General features: G+C 36.7%; 1 protein-coding gene across 2 annotated transcripts in view; it reads right to left on the bottom strand.

The window, feature by feature from the left end:
* Positions 1–1,249: 1,249 nt before the first annotated feature.
* LOC125034629 (inositol polyphosphate 5-phosphatase OCRL-like) overlaps positions 1,250–16,824 on the bottom strand; it is a 61,155-nt gene continuing 45,580 nt past the window's right edge. For both annotated transcript variants that reach the window (XM_047626532.1, XM_047626539.1), the window contains exons 7-12: positions 16,341–16,503; positions 15,335–15,519; positions 13,082–13,303; positions 5,067–5,202; positions 1,782–1,961; positions 1,250–1,379 (exon numbers count right to left, since the gene is read on the bottom strand). In XM_047626532.1, the coding sequence (XP_047482488.1) occupies positions 1,275–1,379; positions 1,782–1,961; positions 5,067–5,202; positions 13,082–13,303; positions 15,335–15,519; positions 16,341–16,503 (991 nt within the window). In that variant the 3' untranslated portion in view covers positions 1,250–1,274. The remainder of the gene's footprint in view (positions 1,380–1,781; positions 1,962–5,066; positions 5,203–13,081; positions 13,304–15,334; positions 15,520–16,340; positions 16,504–16,824) is intronic.

Raw genomic sequence — 16,824 nt, 5'->3', positions numbered from 1 at the left:
TGTACTACAACTGGGGGGGCAGCTGTCTCCCCTGTAGCAGCACGACCCCGCAATCTAAAGCTCAGCATACCTAACCAGGTTGGGTCACGCCAGGTCCACCGCCGTGTCTGTGCTCATTGGACAGCAGGCTCCCCTAGTTCCCTGCACGCTTATACAGCGCTTGTGTACTTAAGCCACAGAAGTCATAAGTGAGATCAGCAATCTCTGATCCAACAGCAGCAGCACCCAAGGACTACCCAGTCCTTAGCCAAATGGGGAGCCTGCCGGCTCCCCCATAGATCTCCAACTTCAGCCTCCATTGCCCAGCTATACCTGTGGGCACTCACACCCACACAGTCACTCCCTAAAGAGATAAGACACCAGACCAAGACAGTAGATGCAAACATAACCATCTACTATACTGGTGATCTCCCAGAGTAACCTGACAAATGGAGTGACACATCCCGGTTTATCGCTCGTTTGCTTAACTCACTCTCTGGAAGGGGAGTACCTGTAGCAGCACGACCCCGCATCCTGAAGCTCAGCGTACTTACCCAGGTTGGGTCACACCAGGTCCATCGCCATGTCCGCGCTCATTGGACAGCGGGCTCCCCTAGTTCCCTGCACGCTTACACAACGCTGGTGTAATTAAGCTGCAGAAGCCGTAAGTGAGATCAGCAATCCCCGATCCTCCAGCAGAGCAAGACAACAACAGCAGCACCAAAGGTCTGCCCAGTCCTTACCCCGACTGGGGAGCCTACCGGCTCCCCTGTCGATCTCCAACTTCAGCCTCCAACACCCAGCCATACCTGTAGGCATTCACACCCACACAGTCACTCACCAAAGAGATAAGACACCAGACCAAGATAGTAGATGCAACATAACCATCTACTATACCCCCAATAATTTTTTAAAAATAGAAAGTCTATTCCACATTCCTCTCATACATACATAATTTGCTCTGAATGAATTTGCTTCACCCCTGTATGCTGGGGTGAAATACTAGCAATAATCTTCGGTATAATTGTCATTTTGATGTCTTCTCGTTGTGTTGCAGTGTTCCTGCAACACAACGAGAAGACACAAGTCGTCACAAGTATCCTTTCAAGGATCTGGCGAATAATTCTGCCCCCCCCCCCCCCCCCGAAATGCGAAGAGTCCATCACTGCCTGCATACTTTTCATATCTATGCCTTCCCTAATAAAATTAAACACTTCTTATCCCCCATGTTCAAGTTATTAAAAGATAATGCTATAACTTGCAATAAGAAAATTCAATGTTGACCTAAAACATTTCTACTCACCTGGCATGATAAAATTTACAAAGGGTCTGATGGAAAGCCATGGCTTACAGTAACTTGTATCATTCAACTTCTTTATGAATTCAAATTGCACAGGAACCTGCAAAATACCAGTGAGTGAAAATATACATGCACAGAACATAAAAATGAAGAATTGAATAGATAAATATGTAGATAAAGTCATGTATGCAAAAAAAATGACCACTTGCCTCCAGAAGGGTGCATACAATGAAAGGAATCAAATAGTGAGCACTTTTCATAATGAATTTCTTGTATTCCTTTCAGGTCAAGTTTTTTAAAAATAAAATAGATTACATTTAAAAACTTCAGCTATTATTACAAGAAATTATACAAATATAGTATGCTGCAGAATATGAAACTGTAGTTGGGCAAAAATTTCATTATAAAACATTAACTTTAAATATCAAAGCACCTTTGGAGAATTAGGAATCAAGAAAAGGCAATATATTAATGAGGAAAACCAAAGAGTAAAATGTCATACCTGTCCAGTATTAGCAATTGTAAGATATTTAGTTTGTGTCTGCAGGAACTTTACAGGCTCTAAGATAACTTCAGTGGTGTCTACAGTCACTTGTGGCAAAAACTCATTTTCTAGCTTATCAAGTTTCTTCATAACTTCTTCATATATTCTCCGATATCTACGTGTATCTATCACCTTTATCTGTGAAAAAAATATTTTTATCAATTTCAAAGATTTAATTCTTTTTGTCAATTTCATTAATTACAATTAAAAAACATAACTAAACTTCTACCTCCTCTAAACACATTACCTTAATATAGAGACACTCTTTACATTACAGAAATATTGTAACATTATATGAATTCCACATTGTTTTTTTCTGATAACCAACAACCAATGTGTTCTTTTTTGTCAGCTGGAAATATCTACAATTCTCACCTTGATGATACATCCAGTTATCACAAGTAATGTAAAATTTTCATTATTCCATCTTGTTGAATCTTTGCTCACTCAGACTTTAGTTTAAAAATTAAGTCACATGATCTCTTGCACTTTGCTGTTGCTAGCAATGGCTTAAATACAAGATTTGTTATGCATGAAATTTTTTCTAGTTTTACATATAAATAACTACTTTTGGATTGCAATATCACTTATACTAAATTTGAACCTTATTCATCAATATCAAGACAATAATTCATCTGAAAATCCTGGGAGTGCATGCATACATGCAATGTTAATTGTGGGTTTGTTTTACGAATTCTACTTGGATACAAATGGCTCTGGAGAAGCTTAGTCACCAGGGAGTCAATTACCAGGTCTTACTGACCTCAACTATCTATCCCACTCCTTAAGTGTTGAGAAAAAGGTTTTATATTTATAACTATTATTGTTGTTAATAAACTATCATCATCATCATCATAACAACAACAACAGCAATAATAACAATAATAATGCTAATAATGCTAATAATAATAACAGCAATATTACTGAAAAAAATATGGAAAAAAAAAAGGTTAAAAATAGGCTGGGACACGACTCTTTTTTAATTTCATCAAAGACTCTCTAAATACCTCGAATGATTCAGCTTTTATTTTCTAAAAAGATATTCAGTTCAGTGCTAGCAACATCTTTAATATTCACTGTATTATTGGATTATGAAATGGCTTATAAAGGAGTCTCCATCTTAATCAGTCATAGAGTGTACTGAGCCACTATCAATTCCCATGTAAAAATAAATATACAAATATATAAATACATGAGAGGTAAAAGAATTGGGAAAACCTACCCAATATAAGTAGGTATCTAACATTTTTATGATATGCATATCTTTTATCAGAAAATATTATCAAACTTTTAAAAATATATATATATATATATATATATATATATACAAAATTACCAACTAAATGTACACACACACACACACACACACACACACACACACACACACACACACACACACACACACACACACACACACACACACACACACATATATGTACATGTATATATAATACATGTATATATAATATATATACATATACATATTTATGTGTATATGTACATATATACATATATACATATATACATATATACATATATACATATATATATACATATATATACATATACATACATATATTCATATGTATATGTACATGTGTGTGTATATGTGTGTGTGTGTATATATATATATATGTGTGTGTGTGTGTGTGTGTGTGTGTGTGTGTGTGTGTGTGTGTGTGTGTGTGTGTGTGTGTGTGTGTGTGTGTGTGTGTGTGTGCGTGTGTGTATGTATATATATATATATATATATATATATATATAAATATGTGTGTGTGTGTGTATATATGTATATATATATATATATATATATATATTTATATAAAAAAAAAAAAAAAAAAAAAAAAAAAATATATATATATATATATATGTATATAGACATATATATACACACACACACACAAACACTCTAACAATAAAAACTGAGTTTCATACACACTGAATAAATATCAACCCCACTATCACTACTGTGCTGAAAAACATGTAAGTAATTCCTTAAATGCTAATTCTTAATACATTCTCCACTACTCAAATGGGACAAACAAGTTATCAAACATAATTTTCTGGGCTATAACAATTAAATTATTTGCCTCTTTAAACCAAAGCAAGGTGAGAAATTTGATTATCAAACATACGTTCCTCATTCTCATACTTTGAGCTTACCAGCATTTTTGCAATAACAGAATACTCTTAGTGCTTTGCTGGTTAAAGGCTACATATGCATTTCATTCTAAACAGAACTCATTGCAATAAATATTGAAAAGTTATGAATAAAAATAAGTAATATTACAATGCAAAATAATTATGTAATTGAAACATGTTACTTCTGAATTCTAATGGAGAATTCTAATGAAGGTGTAACATCTAAACAAGTCAATAACATTTCATGCATTATGATATGGTTCATTCTCCTTCAAATGAATTCTACCATGCAGTATTTGAGACCTAAAACTATGTACAATTTGGATTATATATCCTCCTGACTAAAACTGCATATCCTTCCTAAAAAGATCTACTGGGTATCAAAATAAAAACAGTAGACTCTTGGTAAATGAGGACATTATAGTTTGCAAAGAAACCATCTTTGTGATCAAGTAATATGTAGTAAATCATCAGACCTAATGCTTGTTTAATTTCAGGTTGTGCTCTTCAGTAAAATTATGGAGAACTAAAAGACCACCCTATATAAGTTACAGAAATGTCTGAGCTTGTTAACCCATTGCCGATGAGTATGACGTGTATGCACGTGCTATGCCCACTGTGAGTACTTGTTTGATTGTTTTTACAAATAGGGGGAAACACGTGTACTAAGTCACCAATGAGCCAGTTACGAGTACTGCCTGTCTCGCCCGTTCACCCTTTTCTTTGATTTGTGAAATATTTTACGTTATCTTATTTTGCTGTTACTAATGTTAAAAAACATTATAATAATTATAATGTTTATAATAAAAATAACACCATCGATATTCGTAGCGCTAGTAAAAAATATGTTTTTCCTGCCAATTCAAATCAGGTAAGGTCGCAAGGTCTATTAATTGACTCCTTTGTGGCTAAGCATTAGCAGAGCCATCTATGGCCAGACATTTCACAAAAAATATAGAAAATAGACAGAGCATTTTCCCCATTTTTTTTTCATTTTCCTCGGTGGCACTGGGTTAAATAGTTTTGCTTATCTCTCTCATAAACTTATCCTGATACCTTTGATACTGACAATTTTAAATGTTACTATAAAAGAAGACTTACCCCAGCCTGGAAGACAGCACTGACAGGTTTATGGTCACTGATCTTCAGAGCTGGATGTGATCGATAGACATTTTGCATTATTCCATCACCATACCATAGAATTCTATCACACCAAGCTGGCTGCCTTGCCTTTTCACTGAAATTGAATTCAATGTTATTGTAAGAAGTTATTACTTTTTAATTTTCTATATCTTCTTATTTTGTCATCTAAAGAATAAAAAAAAACAGTTATAAGATCAATAGCTTTTTTTTTTTTTTTTTTTACTGATATTGAACAAGTCCAACTTTTTTTCAATATCTACAGAATCCTACAAAATGTCAAAAAAATCAGTTGCTTGCCATCTACCAAAAAAAAAAAAAAAAAATTAGAAGTAGTAAAAATCATCATTCTTTATTGACAATGAAGTGTAAATATATATACACTGTCCATTGGTTTTAAGTCTTTGATCCAATCAAGAAGTGAGCCCCCTGTGCCATACCAAACAACATGTCAACGTGTGTGCAGAGTCAGTTGCTCAAGGAAAAATCAGAAGCACAGGAAATATATAATTACCCCACCCTCTATGCTCTTGGCTGATGCATAACTGATTTTTAAGGTAATGAGGCTAAAGGGTTTAAGCCTACTTATGAGGGGCAATTTCTTCTCAATGAATGCAGGCCAAACATGTAAACAACTGTTTAAGGTCTACTTGTAATATTCTTTGAAGTTTTATGACAATATGTTTTTATTTTCATTACTAATATCATTGTTCATATCACATCGTCGTCATCATCATCATCATCATCATCATCATCATCATCATCATCATCATCATCATCATCATCATCATCATCATCATCATCATCATCATCATCAATAACAATAATAATGTTGACATTGTAAGGCTATATGTACAACAAACAAATTGTGGGAAAAGTTTGATCTTTTGTGTAAGATTTATACACAGAGAAGAGAACTTGAAATAGTATATTAATCCTTTAGATACAGGTGCCTCGCTGCCCACATGTAGCCCAAAATCCAGGCATTAGGCATGAGTGGTGACTCTCCCGATGGGCCAACCCATGCTAACACTCGTGTGTGGTGTCAAGACTCCTCGCATCCCTTTGCAAGTTCTCTTTTTCTGAATAAATATTTTTCTGCTTTTTTGCCATTTTCAAAGACCTGTCTTCCTTGCACAGACTCTGTATCAACTCTCTAGGTAGCCTACAACACTATTTATACATGCAAAGAGTGTCCTTGGAATCAGCGCTTTTCTAGCCATGCTTATGGACAGTACATTCCACCCTAGTTTATCAGTAGAAATGATGCAAGAGCTCCTTCCTAAATGCCCACTGAGTCTAATCTTCCACTAAATATTTTGTGCACATATGGTGAGTCTTAACTGTCACCAAGGCCTTCAGACAATTTTTTCATAATGACATATTCCTGTCATTCTTCTGTGCAATTTCAGCCAATTTCTTTCATAATGTGATGGTCAAATTACCCATATCCAATGGGTTAACCAATTCTTTCCAGGTGACATGGATGTCTTGTCATAAAAAAAAATTGGCTGAAGGGGTAGGGGACAGGAATGTCTCATCCTGAATGCAAAAAGCACTGGAGTGATATTAACTCAGTGGGCCTCCAGGAAGGAGCTCATTCATCACAAGCTCTGGCAGGATTTCCAGAGCTCAACAAAGATGGAGTTTACTATTCACCAACCATGCCTGGAAGAGGGCCATCTCCTGGGAGGACACTATCTCTGTGCGCAGGAACTTATTCCTGCCCAGCAGTGTGGGGAGTGTTGTGGAGAACTAAATAATATGAAAATATAAGATAACAACACAAACAACATGATGTTACTTATTATTACTATTACAGAACAGAGTGTAAACTAAACTACCTGAAGAGACAATATGGAGTCTGCTCAATTAAACAGTCTATTATCATATTGACAAAGCAAGGATGATCCATATTCATAGTGACAAATGTAGAAAAGGTATGAATGAAAATGACCATCTTCACAATAAAAGAGATGAATTTAACCAGTTTCAATTATATCTTCATCAGAAATACATGCATAAATGTATTTCTGATGAAGATATATAAGCAAAACTGGTATTGTGAAGATTTACATTCACATTCATACCTTTTCTACATTGCTACAGCATATCAAATGATAAATATAGACCTCAGAAAAAGGCAAAACAGCAAAACCAGGTCTGCAGACAAGAGCTGATAGCAAAGCAAAGAGGAGGCAAGGAGTCTTGATACCGTGTGTGAGTGTCCATGAAAGGAAGGCCTACAAGCCACACACATTGGACAATCACCACTCAAAGAGGACTAATGCCTGGTTTTTGATCCATGTGCATGCCACATGGCAGATCCAACAGGTTAATCATAATGAAGAGGTGCTATAGAGAAAAGTAGGAGATAATGGTATAATTAATACTGAAGAAACAAAGAGACCATATGAATACAATGAAAAATATGCATTACATGTGAAATGAGAAAATAATGCATGGGGAGTACCTAAAGTATATTGTTGAGTTAGATTGAGATAAAAATTGAAAAGGTATGCTGAATCCTTAATCTGTAGTACACAAGAACAATCATTAACCCAATGCTGATGGGCATGACATGTATATACATGCCATGCCCACTGTGAGTTTACTTTATTGTTTTTACACATAGATGGCTACACTTATACTAAGTCACCCATGAGCCAATTACGTGTACTGGCTGTTTACCCTTTTCCTTGATTTACGAAAATATTTTGCATTATCTTATTTTGCTGTTACTAATGTTTATAGCATTATAGTAATTATATGTCTATAATAAAAATAGCACCATCGATACTCATAATATTGGTAAAAAAATACGCTCTTCCTGCCAATTCAATGAAAGGTGAAATTAGGTAAGGTCGCAAGGTCTACTAAATGACTCCTTTGTGGCTTAGCACTAGCAGAGCCAACTATGTGCAGAGATATTTCACAAAAAAAAAAGAAAACAAAAAAATGATCACTGCATTTCCCCCAGTGGCATGTGGTAAAGAATGAATTATCAAGTGCCACAAAGATGAGTCGGCACCATCTCCTAAGTATTAGCTGTATGGAGAGGTAGGATTGCAAATCATTTGCTGAGTAAATGTTCAAAATGATACTGGTAATTGTGCTCAAAGGGAGGATTTGAAAGAGCTGACAAGTGTTGTGGACACAAAACAGAGGGTGAGGCTGAGATTCAGAATTTTAAAATCTTAAAAAATTTCATGATACAGTGTGATAAGCCTGTAAAACAAAATGTATTCACAAACACGCAGAGGAAAGTAAAATAATCAATGTGGTTTCAGGTGATAGCAAGGCGAAGGAAAAAAAAAAGACACAGAAAATTGGATATATAAAATCAAAAGATATACAGAGTTTGTGAAGACTGAGAGCTTTGATAATCAGAGCTTTTGATGATTTTCAAACAAGGTTGAAGATTCTGTGGGCAGACTAGGGGTTAAGGTACCACTGGAAGTCATACAAAAGATGCTGCTGCTGGGCACTTAAAGGAGAGGTCTACCCTTTTAGAGTCAAGTGGATAATCCATGTAAGCTTTGGGGGATTGCCGCCCCCTGACATCATGACATCACTTACTCCAACAGTGATTTTAAGCTGGACTACTTGTCTTTACATGACAAGAGTGTGAATTTGCAAGAGCTGCTGTCAGGTACAGGATTGGAAGGCTCCTCAACAAATTCAAATTCATATGGAAAAAAAAACAAAAACAGATGAAAGTTCCAAAGCATTTCAGACTCTCTGGATGTCCTGAAGTCAATGTCAACCTAGACATTAAATCTATACCTTTGAACATATTTCCCCAATTTGACAATAGGAAACTTGTGGACATGTTTATACATGGAGACATAAAGGAAAGTTACTTCAATAATTTTTTTCTGTCTGTTATTCTCTGCAACAGATTTTTTTTTTTTTTTTTTTTTTAAGTACTACCACCACTGACTAATGTCCCAAGACTTCTGCCATGGAGCAGTGGGCCAACCATGAGCTTCAGATGAAGCTGTTTTGGTAAAAAAAAAAAAAAAAAAAAAAAAAAAAAAAAAAAAAATATATATATCCTCATGTGCTACCCATGTATTTACAGTAAATGATGAGGGAAAGATCCAAACTTCTGACCCCAATACCTGCATGTTAACTTGATGGCAACTGCCCATGGAAATTGAGGCCAATACTCAACAACACAGGTGACTTGACTGTATTCCTGAAGGGTCTCATCATCCTGATGGGCAACAGAGGCCCATTTGGGAAAGGGTACAAGCTTCATAGCAAGTTCTTTTTTACTCCAAGTAGAGTCAGGATATGAATGCAATTGGCACAGCGAGGGTCTGGAGAAATATAGACTTTGACAGCTCTCAAACAGGCATGTTGTGCTTTCTGTGATAAGACAAGAAGCGTCTGCCAAAATGCTGTCCACTGTTTACAGAAGCAAGATAGTTTCAATCTCAGATTAACGAGGCTGCAAGAGGAGATACCCAAGGTAGTCACCGCCTACTTCAGGACAATGGGTGTGGATTTGGGTGACCAGCTGGCTTATTCTTACTCATTCAGTCTGTCAGGTAGTAAAACATCTTGTTCTTCCTTTTTGATATGGTGGTTATCAATGCCTTTCTAGGGCACTCAGAGGTTATATGGCTCAGCTGGCTTTCAGGATGGAGCTCTTATGCAGGCTCCTTTAAGGAGATTTGTAGAGACAAAGCTGCACCACAGGGTAGCTTTACCAGAGCCATTTTTCTAGCCTGTAAGTGAAATGTCTCAAGCAAATGAAGATGATGATAGAGAAAAAAAGGGACAATACATATACCACGAATAAATTAAGTCTAAAAACACCTTTCCTTCTTCCCTACCATGGATGTAGAAGGGAGGAAGAGATTAAGATTTCATAATCATATCTGTTATTCTCTAGTAATACTATTACATTACTGGTACAACAATGTACTTCTGCCTCTCCTACATTCCACCCCCTCCCCTCTACACCTTAAACATCTAATCTTTGGGTACAGGTACTTCATTGCCACAACATGGCCTAAAATATGGGCATTACGCTTCTTGAGTGCCATTCTCACAGGTGTGTGGCTTGTAGGCTGGGAACACAAGAACACTCATATGCAGTATAAAGACTTCTTGCCTCCCCTTTGCAATGTTGTGCAGTTGCATGTCATGAAAAGGGGCCAAAGCCAGTCTACAGGATGCTTGAGGCAAGTGATTGGGTGAAAATAGATTCTAGGAAAGGAGTAAGGGCAGGGTGCAGGACTTCAGGATTAAGGCAGGGATTTGGTCTGATCCCATGGCTTTGTGTGTGTCTAGTACTGTCAGCAGTTTCTGATGACATTGGTCGATATGTCAAGCAGAGGGACTGGAGGGTAAGGGCTAATTGGAAAGTTGGATGTATTAATGTCTGATGAGTAATCATGTTTTGTATTCTAGGTCAGTCACAAGAGTGTTTTTAATGTCTTTTAAAGTCTTGTCCCCATGATTTAAAGGATTTAAAAAAGTATTTAGGGTTGTTGCTAACATTTTTCACAAGGTAGGTGGAAATATGTTCGTGTTCCTCTTTCTTTATGTTTTAGGAGATAGCTTCTTGGAAGGATCTGAAAGCAGTCTAATTTCCTGGAGTGTTGTATGTTAGTGAGTATTGTTTATTAAGGTTATCCCAATTAGAAGTAAAGGGTCTTGTGTCCAGATCTGTATAAAAGTAGTCTATGCTGTAGTTAGTGATGCCCTGTGTGACTGCATCTAAGTCATCTCTAGAAAAGAGGAAAATAGGTCTGTCTGCATCTCTGTCTCTGTCTAGTTGGTTAGCCTCAGTTTGACAATACCTGGGTTGGCGGCAATGAGAACACCACCACTTCTGCCAGCGTCAGTCAAGTGGTATTTACGCATGACAGTCATGCGAAAGGGAGGAGGGTAAAGTTCAGCAATATAAGGAGTCAGCCATGTCTCAGTGCCTATTACAATGTCTGGTTGATATGATTGGATAATCTGAAGAAGTTGGGCTATTTTATTTGTAATACTTATATGTAAATATTTAGCAGATGGAGAGTGATTTGGTTATCACAAGGTGATGGTCTAACAGAGGAGGGTGTGGAGGACAGAATGCAGAGAGGGGAGGAAGTGGGAGACAAAAAGGGGAAAGAGGAGGAGGAGGAGGAGGAGGAGGAGGAGGAGGAGGAGGAGGAGGAGGAGGAGGAGGAGGAGGAGGAGGAGGAGGAGGAGGAGGAGAAGGAAGAGGAGGAAGAGGAAGAGGAAGAGGAGGAGGAGGAGTAGGAGGGGTGGAAGTGAGAAGAAGTGTAGAAAAGGAAAGAAGAAGGGAGAGGAGGTGATGAGGAGGTTAAAGCAGAAGTTTGAACAAGAAGTTAAGGAGCACATAATGAGTCAGGGGTCCGAGAATCATGGAGCTCAGAGATTAGGTAGGCCACATCATTGCAGATCTATGCAATGCTATTGTTAATTATTCCAGTGTATAACTGTGTGTAAGACCCAATGCAGTTGACATGGTACCAGCTGCCATGCTTGCATCTCTCGCAACAGTTATCATACTGGAGACCTCTGACCCCATTTGACGGCCTAGTGCAAATCATGCACAGCTGCTTGGGGTGGTTAGGGCAAGTGTTAACATTAGCATCAGTATCATACATGCCATATGTGCCAATCCTGTTTTCCGGGGGCATATATGGTCATGCTACACATGAGGGCCCAGGCCACTATGAATAGAACCCGGGAAAGAGGGCTTATGTATTAGGAAATCACCCGTCAGCATTGGGTTAAGAAAAAAAAAAAAAAAAAAGATCAAAAGCAGGTGCACTGTTTTGTGTTCCACTTAGCTTATTGGGAGGGGTAGGGTAGGGGGAAGGATGGGCAGATGGGCAGAGCACGTCCTTTGCAATAGTTTCCAGCAACCAATCAAGAAAGGACTAAGGAGAGCCAGACTCAAAAAATTGTGAAAAAAATTTCATTGTGAAAGGCACTAATAAGAAATACTTATTTAATATTCCCCTCTGAGTAAAATAAAAACCTATTTCCAGCAGTGCTCTGGCCTTTGTTATAAGAAAATGTAGGTAATATGATTTTTATATCTAGACCTTTTTTTTTCTTTATTTTAAAGAAACATAACTCCTGTCTTTATTTGCAATGAAAATTAGCAACATCAGATAATTCCAGAAGTACTAATTGAACCAAAACATTGAAAAATGTGCAGATGATACATACTCTGTTTTTTGCACTCTTTTAACTATAATTTCCCTCAACATATTTCCATGTATGATAATGACAGCAACTAAGAAAGACTCATGTTATCACTGTTTAAATGTGCAATTCTATGTTTGACAATTGCTAATGCTAAGAACTCCAACAAAATAATGTTTGTTTTTAAAAATAAATACTAAAAGTCATCTATGTATGAAGTGAAAAAATAAATGTCATGTTTGCAATGTTCATTCTGAAGTAAATATGTTTGCACTGTTTTTATTTTTTGGTTTAGTTCTAATATCTTTCAAAAAATCTCTTATATCTGGTATTTTTTCCTTCAACCATACATGGCAAGAATAGGAGAATAGGTAGCAGTGTATATTTTTTCAATATTTTATTTTCATATAGATCTTTTTGCATGGAAAAGAAGAAAAAAAGCCACAGGTAACCAAGAAATATATCTAAAATAGCAGACAGTCACCTTAAACATACCAACTTTCTTTGACTTCTTTTCTTGTCTTTGTTAGATCATTTGCTTGAAATAAATGCAATGAAGATTTTCCTCAATTTTATATATAAAAACAAAAAACAAATACAGATTTTTAAATTTTAACATTGCTTTAAGAACTGATAATTATTAACCATATTTAGACCAAAACTGACTATTCCTGACAAATAAAGGCTAAACATTTTTGTTATCCTTGACATACTACCACCAACAGTTATCACACTAAAAAGGATTATAGCTTTCACATTATAAATAAAAACAACAACAAAAAAACACCACTAACCTGGAATCCCACTCATCACTGTCAACATCATATTTAAAAGTAGGCTTGAAGGTGATATCTCCTTCATTGAATTTATGGAAGACTCTCTTTATAGCCCTCTGCTGATTCAGCTGTTCATTTTCCAAAAGAATCTTAAAATCTCCACTGCTTGCAACCTCTCTAATATTCACTGCATCACTTGGGTTGATTCGATAATTCATATCGCCAATGAAATATATATGGCTGAAAAAAAAAGAATACTACTATATTAAAGGAATTCAGAAACTTTACTTCTTGTCTTAACACAATGCCGCTGGGCATGGTACGTACATACATACCATTCCCACGGTGAGTTTACTTTATTAATTGTTTTTACACATAGATGCCTACCTTTGTACTAAGTCACATATATACATTTTTTTATTTTGCTGTTGCTAATGTTTATAACATTATAGTGATTTTTATGTAAACAAAAAAAAATAATACCATCAATATTCATTAAAAAAAAAAAAAATTAAAGGTGAAATCAGATAAGGTCAGAAGGTCTACTAATTGATACATTTGTGGCTAAGCCATCTATGTGCACAGACAGAGAGAGCAGAGAGAGAGAGAACAGAGAGAGAGAGAGCAGAGAGAGAGAAAGCAGAGAGAGAGAGAGCAAGAGAGAGAGAGAGAGAGAGAGAGAGAGATAGGAGAGAGAGAGAGAGGAGAGCAGAGAGAGAGAGAGAGAGAGAGGAGAGCAGAGAGAGAGAGAGGAGAGGAGAGCAGAGATAGGAGAGAGAGAGAGGAGAGGAGAGCAGAGAGAGGAGAGAGAGAGAGAGAGAGAGAGAGAGAGAGAGAGAGAGAGGAGAGGAGAGAGAGAGAGAGAGAGAGAGAGAGAGAGAGAGAGAGAGAGAGAGAGAGAGAGAGAGAGAGAGAGAGAGAGAGAGAGAGAGAGAGAGAGAGAGAGAGAGAGAGAGAGAGAGAGAAGAGAGAGAGAGAGAGAGAGAGAGAGAGAGAGAGAGAGAGAGAGAGAGAGAGAGAGAGAGAACAGCGAGAGAGAGAGAGAACAGCGAGAGAGAGAGAGAGAGAACAGAGAGAGAGAGAGAGAGAGAGAGAGAGAGAGAGAGAGAGAGAGAGAGAGAGAGAGAGAGAGAGAGAGAGAGAGAGAGAGAGAGAGAGAGAGAGAGAGAGAGAGAGAGAGAGAGAGAGAGAGAGAGAGAGAGAGAGAGAGAGAGAGAGAGAGAGAGAGAGAGAGAGAGCAGTGAGAGAGAGCAGTGAGAGAGAGCAGTGAGAGAGAACAGTGAGAGAGAACAGTGAGAGAGAGAGAGAGAGAGAGAGAGAGAGAGAGAGAGAGAGAGAGAGAGAGAGAGAGAGAGAGAGAGAGAGAGAGAGAGAGAGAGAGAGAGAGAACAGTGAGAGAGAACAGTGAGAGAGAGAGAGAGAGAGAGAGAGAGAGAGAGAGAGAGAGAGAGAGAGAGAGAGAGAGAGAGAGAGAGAGAGAGAGAGAGAGAGAATGAGAGAGAATGAGAGAGAATGAGAGAGACTCACACAAACACACACACAAAAACACACACAAATGTTCACGCACGTATGTACACACACACACACACACACACACACACACACACACACACACACACACACACACACACACACACACACACACACACACACACACACACACACACATGTATACACGCACAGGTATATGTTTGTTTGTGTATGTTTGCTGGGGACAAATGAAATGTCAACAATAATGGTAGCATAATGTCTGGTAACACTGTATTATGTGCACTGCTGTTATGCTGCTATTGACAGTCAACATAATAACATTAGATAAGAGTAAATCCAGAAGTACTCTTTATGGGAATCAAGAGAAGAATCTGACTGCTAGACAGTCGCATTTAATTTGTCCATAGAGCAATATAAGTAAAATTTTTGCAGAACACCAGACATATTGAGAAAGGTAAATGATTTACATGGTAATTACATACTGTCACAGTGACAATTAAAAAAAATTATATGTAAAAAAAAAGGTTCACATAGCACAGTTTTTACCATGTATGGGGAAGTTCAGGATGGGAATATACTATATGACCTTTCATTTGTTCCATACTGTACATATGTATTAATAACATTGTGTATAATTTCTTGTAACCTCAAATAAACCATGGACCAAATGAAAAGGAAAAAATTGGGTTTGTAGAGATAAAAGGCCTTTTCAGGCATTGGCTCACTTCATGAATTTTATCAATATCTCATTTAAATGGTTTTCTCCCCTTCAGTACTTACTCATGGTCTTTTATAGTCTTTGGTGGACTGTTTATATTCATGTGGAAACATGTTCTTTGGAATATGCAATCATGATCTTCGTTTCTTCTCTCTACTTCCTCAAGATGTGCTGCCATATGTGCATTAACAAAGCATATTGAAGTGTTATGCAGCTCAAACCTTACAGCTACTGCTCCTTTGTTGCCCTGAAGAATTATAAAAGCATTTTGATCAACAAATTTAATTTAATTGCACAAACTTATAAACAATATCTGTTTCACTTCAAAAATATAAAACCACTTCTTTGACAAATGAAGTCTACGTTGCTTAAACAAGATGCAAGAATACATCCCATCTTTACCAAAATTTAAACCTTTAGATCTTTTAAAATCTGCAAGCATACTGAATAAATCATTTATTGTATCTTCTAATACAACAATTCTGCTTACTGATCAAAATATGTAACAGTAAATAACAATTTCTTAAGAAAAGTGATATCCCAATTTGGTAAAACAAAAAAATCTACTAATCTATAATCAAGTAATCATGGTAAGGATCAAGAAAATTCTAAGTGAGAAGGGCAAAGGGTTCAAGAGGTATTGGCATGGGCCCATGGAAGAAAAATATATAAAATGTTGATTTAATTAAGTATATAAGGGAACAATGTTACATAAATCTTATAGCCAATTCCAGTAGCTGAGTTTCTGCTTTGGTGACTTTAACAGTCTGTGGACACTGTAGCAATTAATGTTTCACAGTAATAAAATTATATATAGAGTACAAAATGCCAGGGGGACTATCTGGAGGGGTTATCCCTACAGCAGGGAGGACAGCTGCCACCCTTACCCCTCTGCAAATTTGCCAATTTATGTGAGATAACATTCTACTATTAATGATTCAATGAAACTTTCTGCTGACATGATTTATTGGAGTTTATTCTAAGTTTGCTAAAGACATCAAAATTGAATTTAACATGATGTACACAATTGCACAAAAGCAAAATCCTGAACGTATCTGTTTTGATTACCAGTTTGTTCATGATGCCTGTTCCAACTGTGTCAATGGCAACTTTGCTGACATAAGCAAAGTGTTTCTCTTGCACCAATATTATAAGCATCATTCCAACAAGGCGCACCAAACGAACATTTTTGTATTTTGCTTTTGGATGAATTCCATTCAATACAGCATTCCTGTAAAGAGTATAAATGTTATTTCAAAGCGTAGTTAATAAAAAAAATAAAAAAAATACAGAGACCGAAAAATAGACAAAAAACCGCAACAAAGACACTAGAAACTAATTTCAGCATCCAAATTCCTGATCCACTAATACACACATATATAAATATATGCATATATATATGTGTGTGTATGTGTGTGTGTGTATGTGTGTGTGTGTGTGTGTGTGTGTGTGTGTGTGTGTGTGTGTGTGTGTGTGTGTGTGTGTGTGTGTGTGTGTGTGTGTGCACATGTGTATAAATATATGTATGTGTGTGTGTGTGTGTGTGTGTGTG

Source organism: Penaeus chinensis, chromosome 2 (assembly GCF_019202785.1).
Source record: "Penaeus chinensis breed Huanghai No. 1 chromosome 2, ASM1920278v2, whole genome shotgun sequence".
Classification (NCBI taxonomy): Eukaryota; Metazoa; Arthropoda; class Malacostraca; order Decapoda; family Penaeidae; genus Penaeus; species Penaeus chinensis.
The sequence above is the reverse complement of the archived record's forward strand: the minus strand, read 5'-3'. Positions and strand labels throughout refer to the sequence as shown.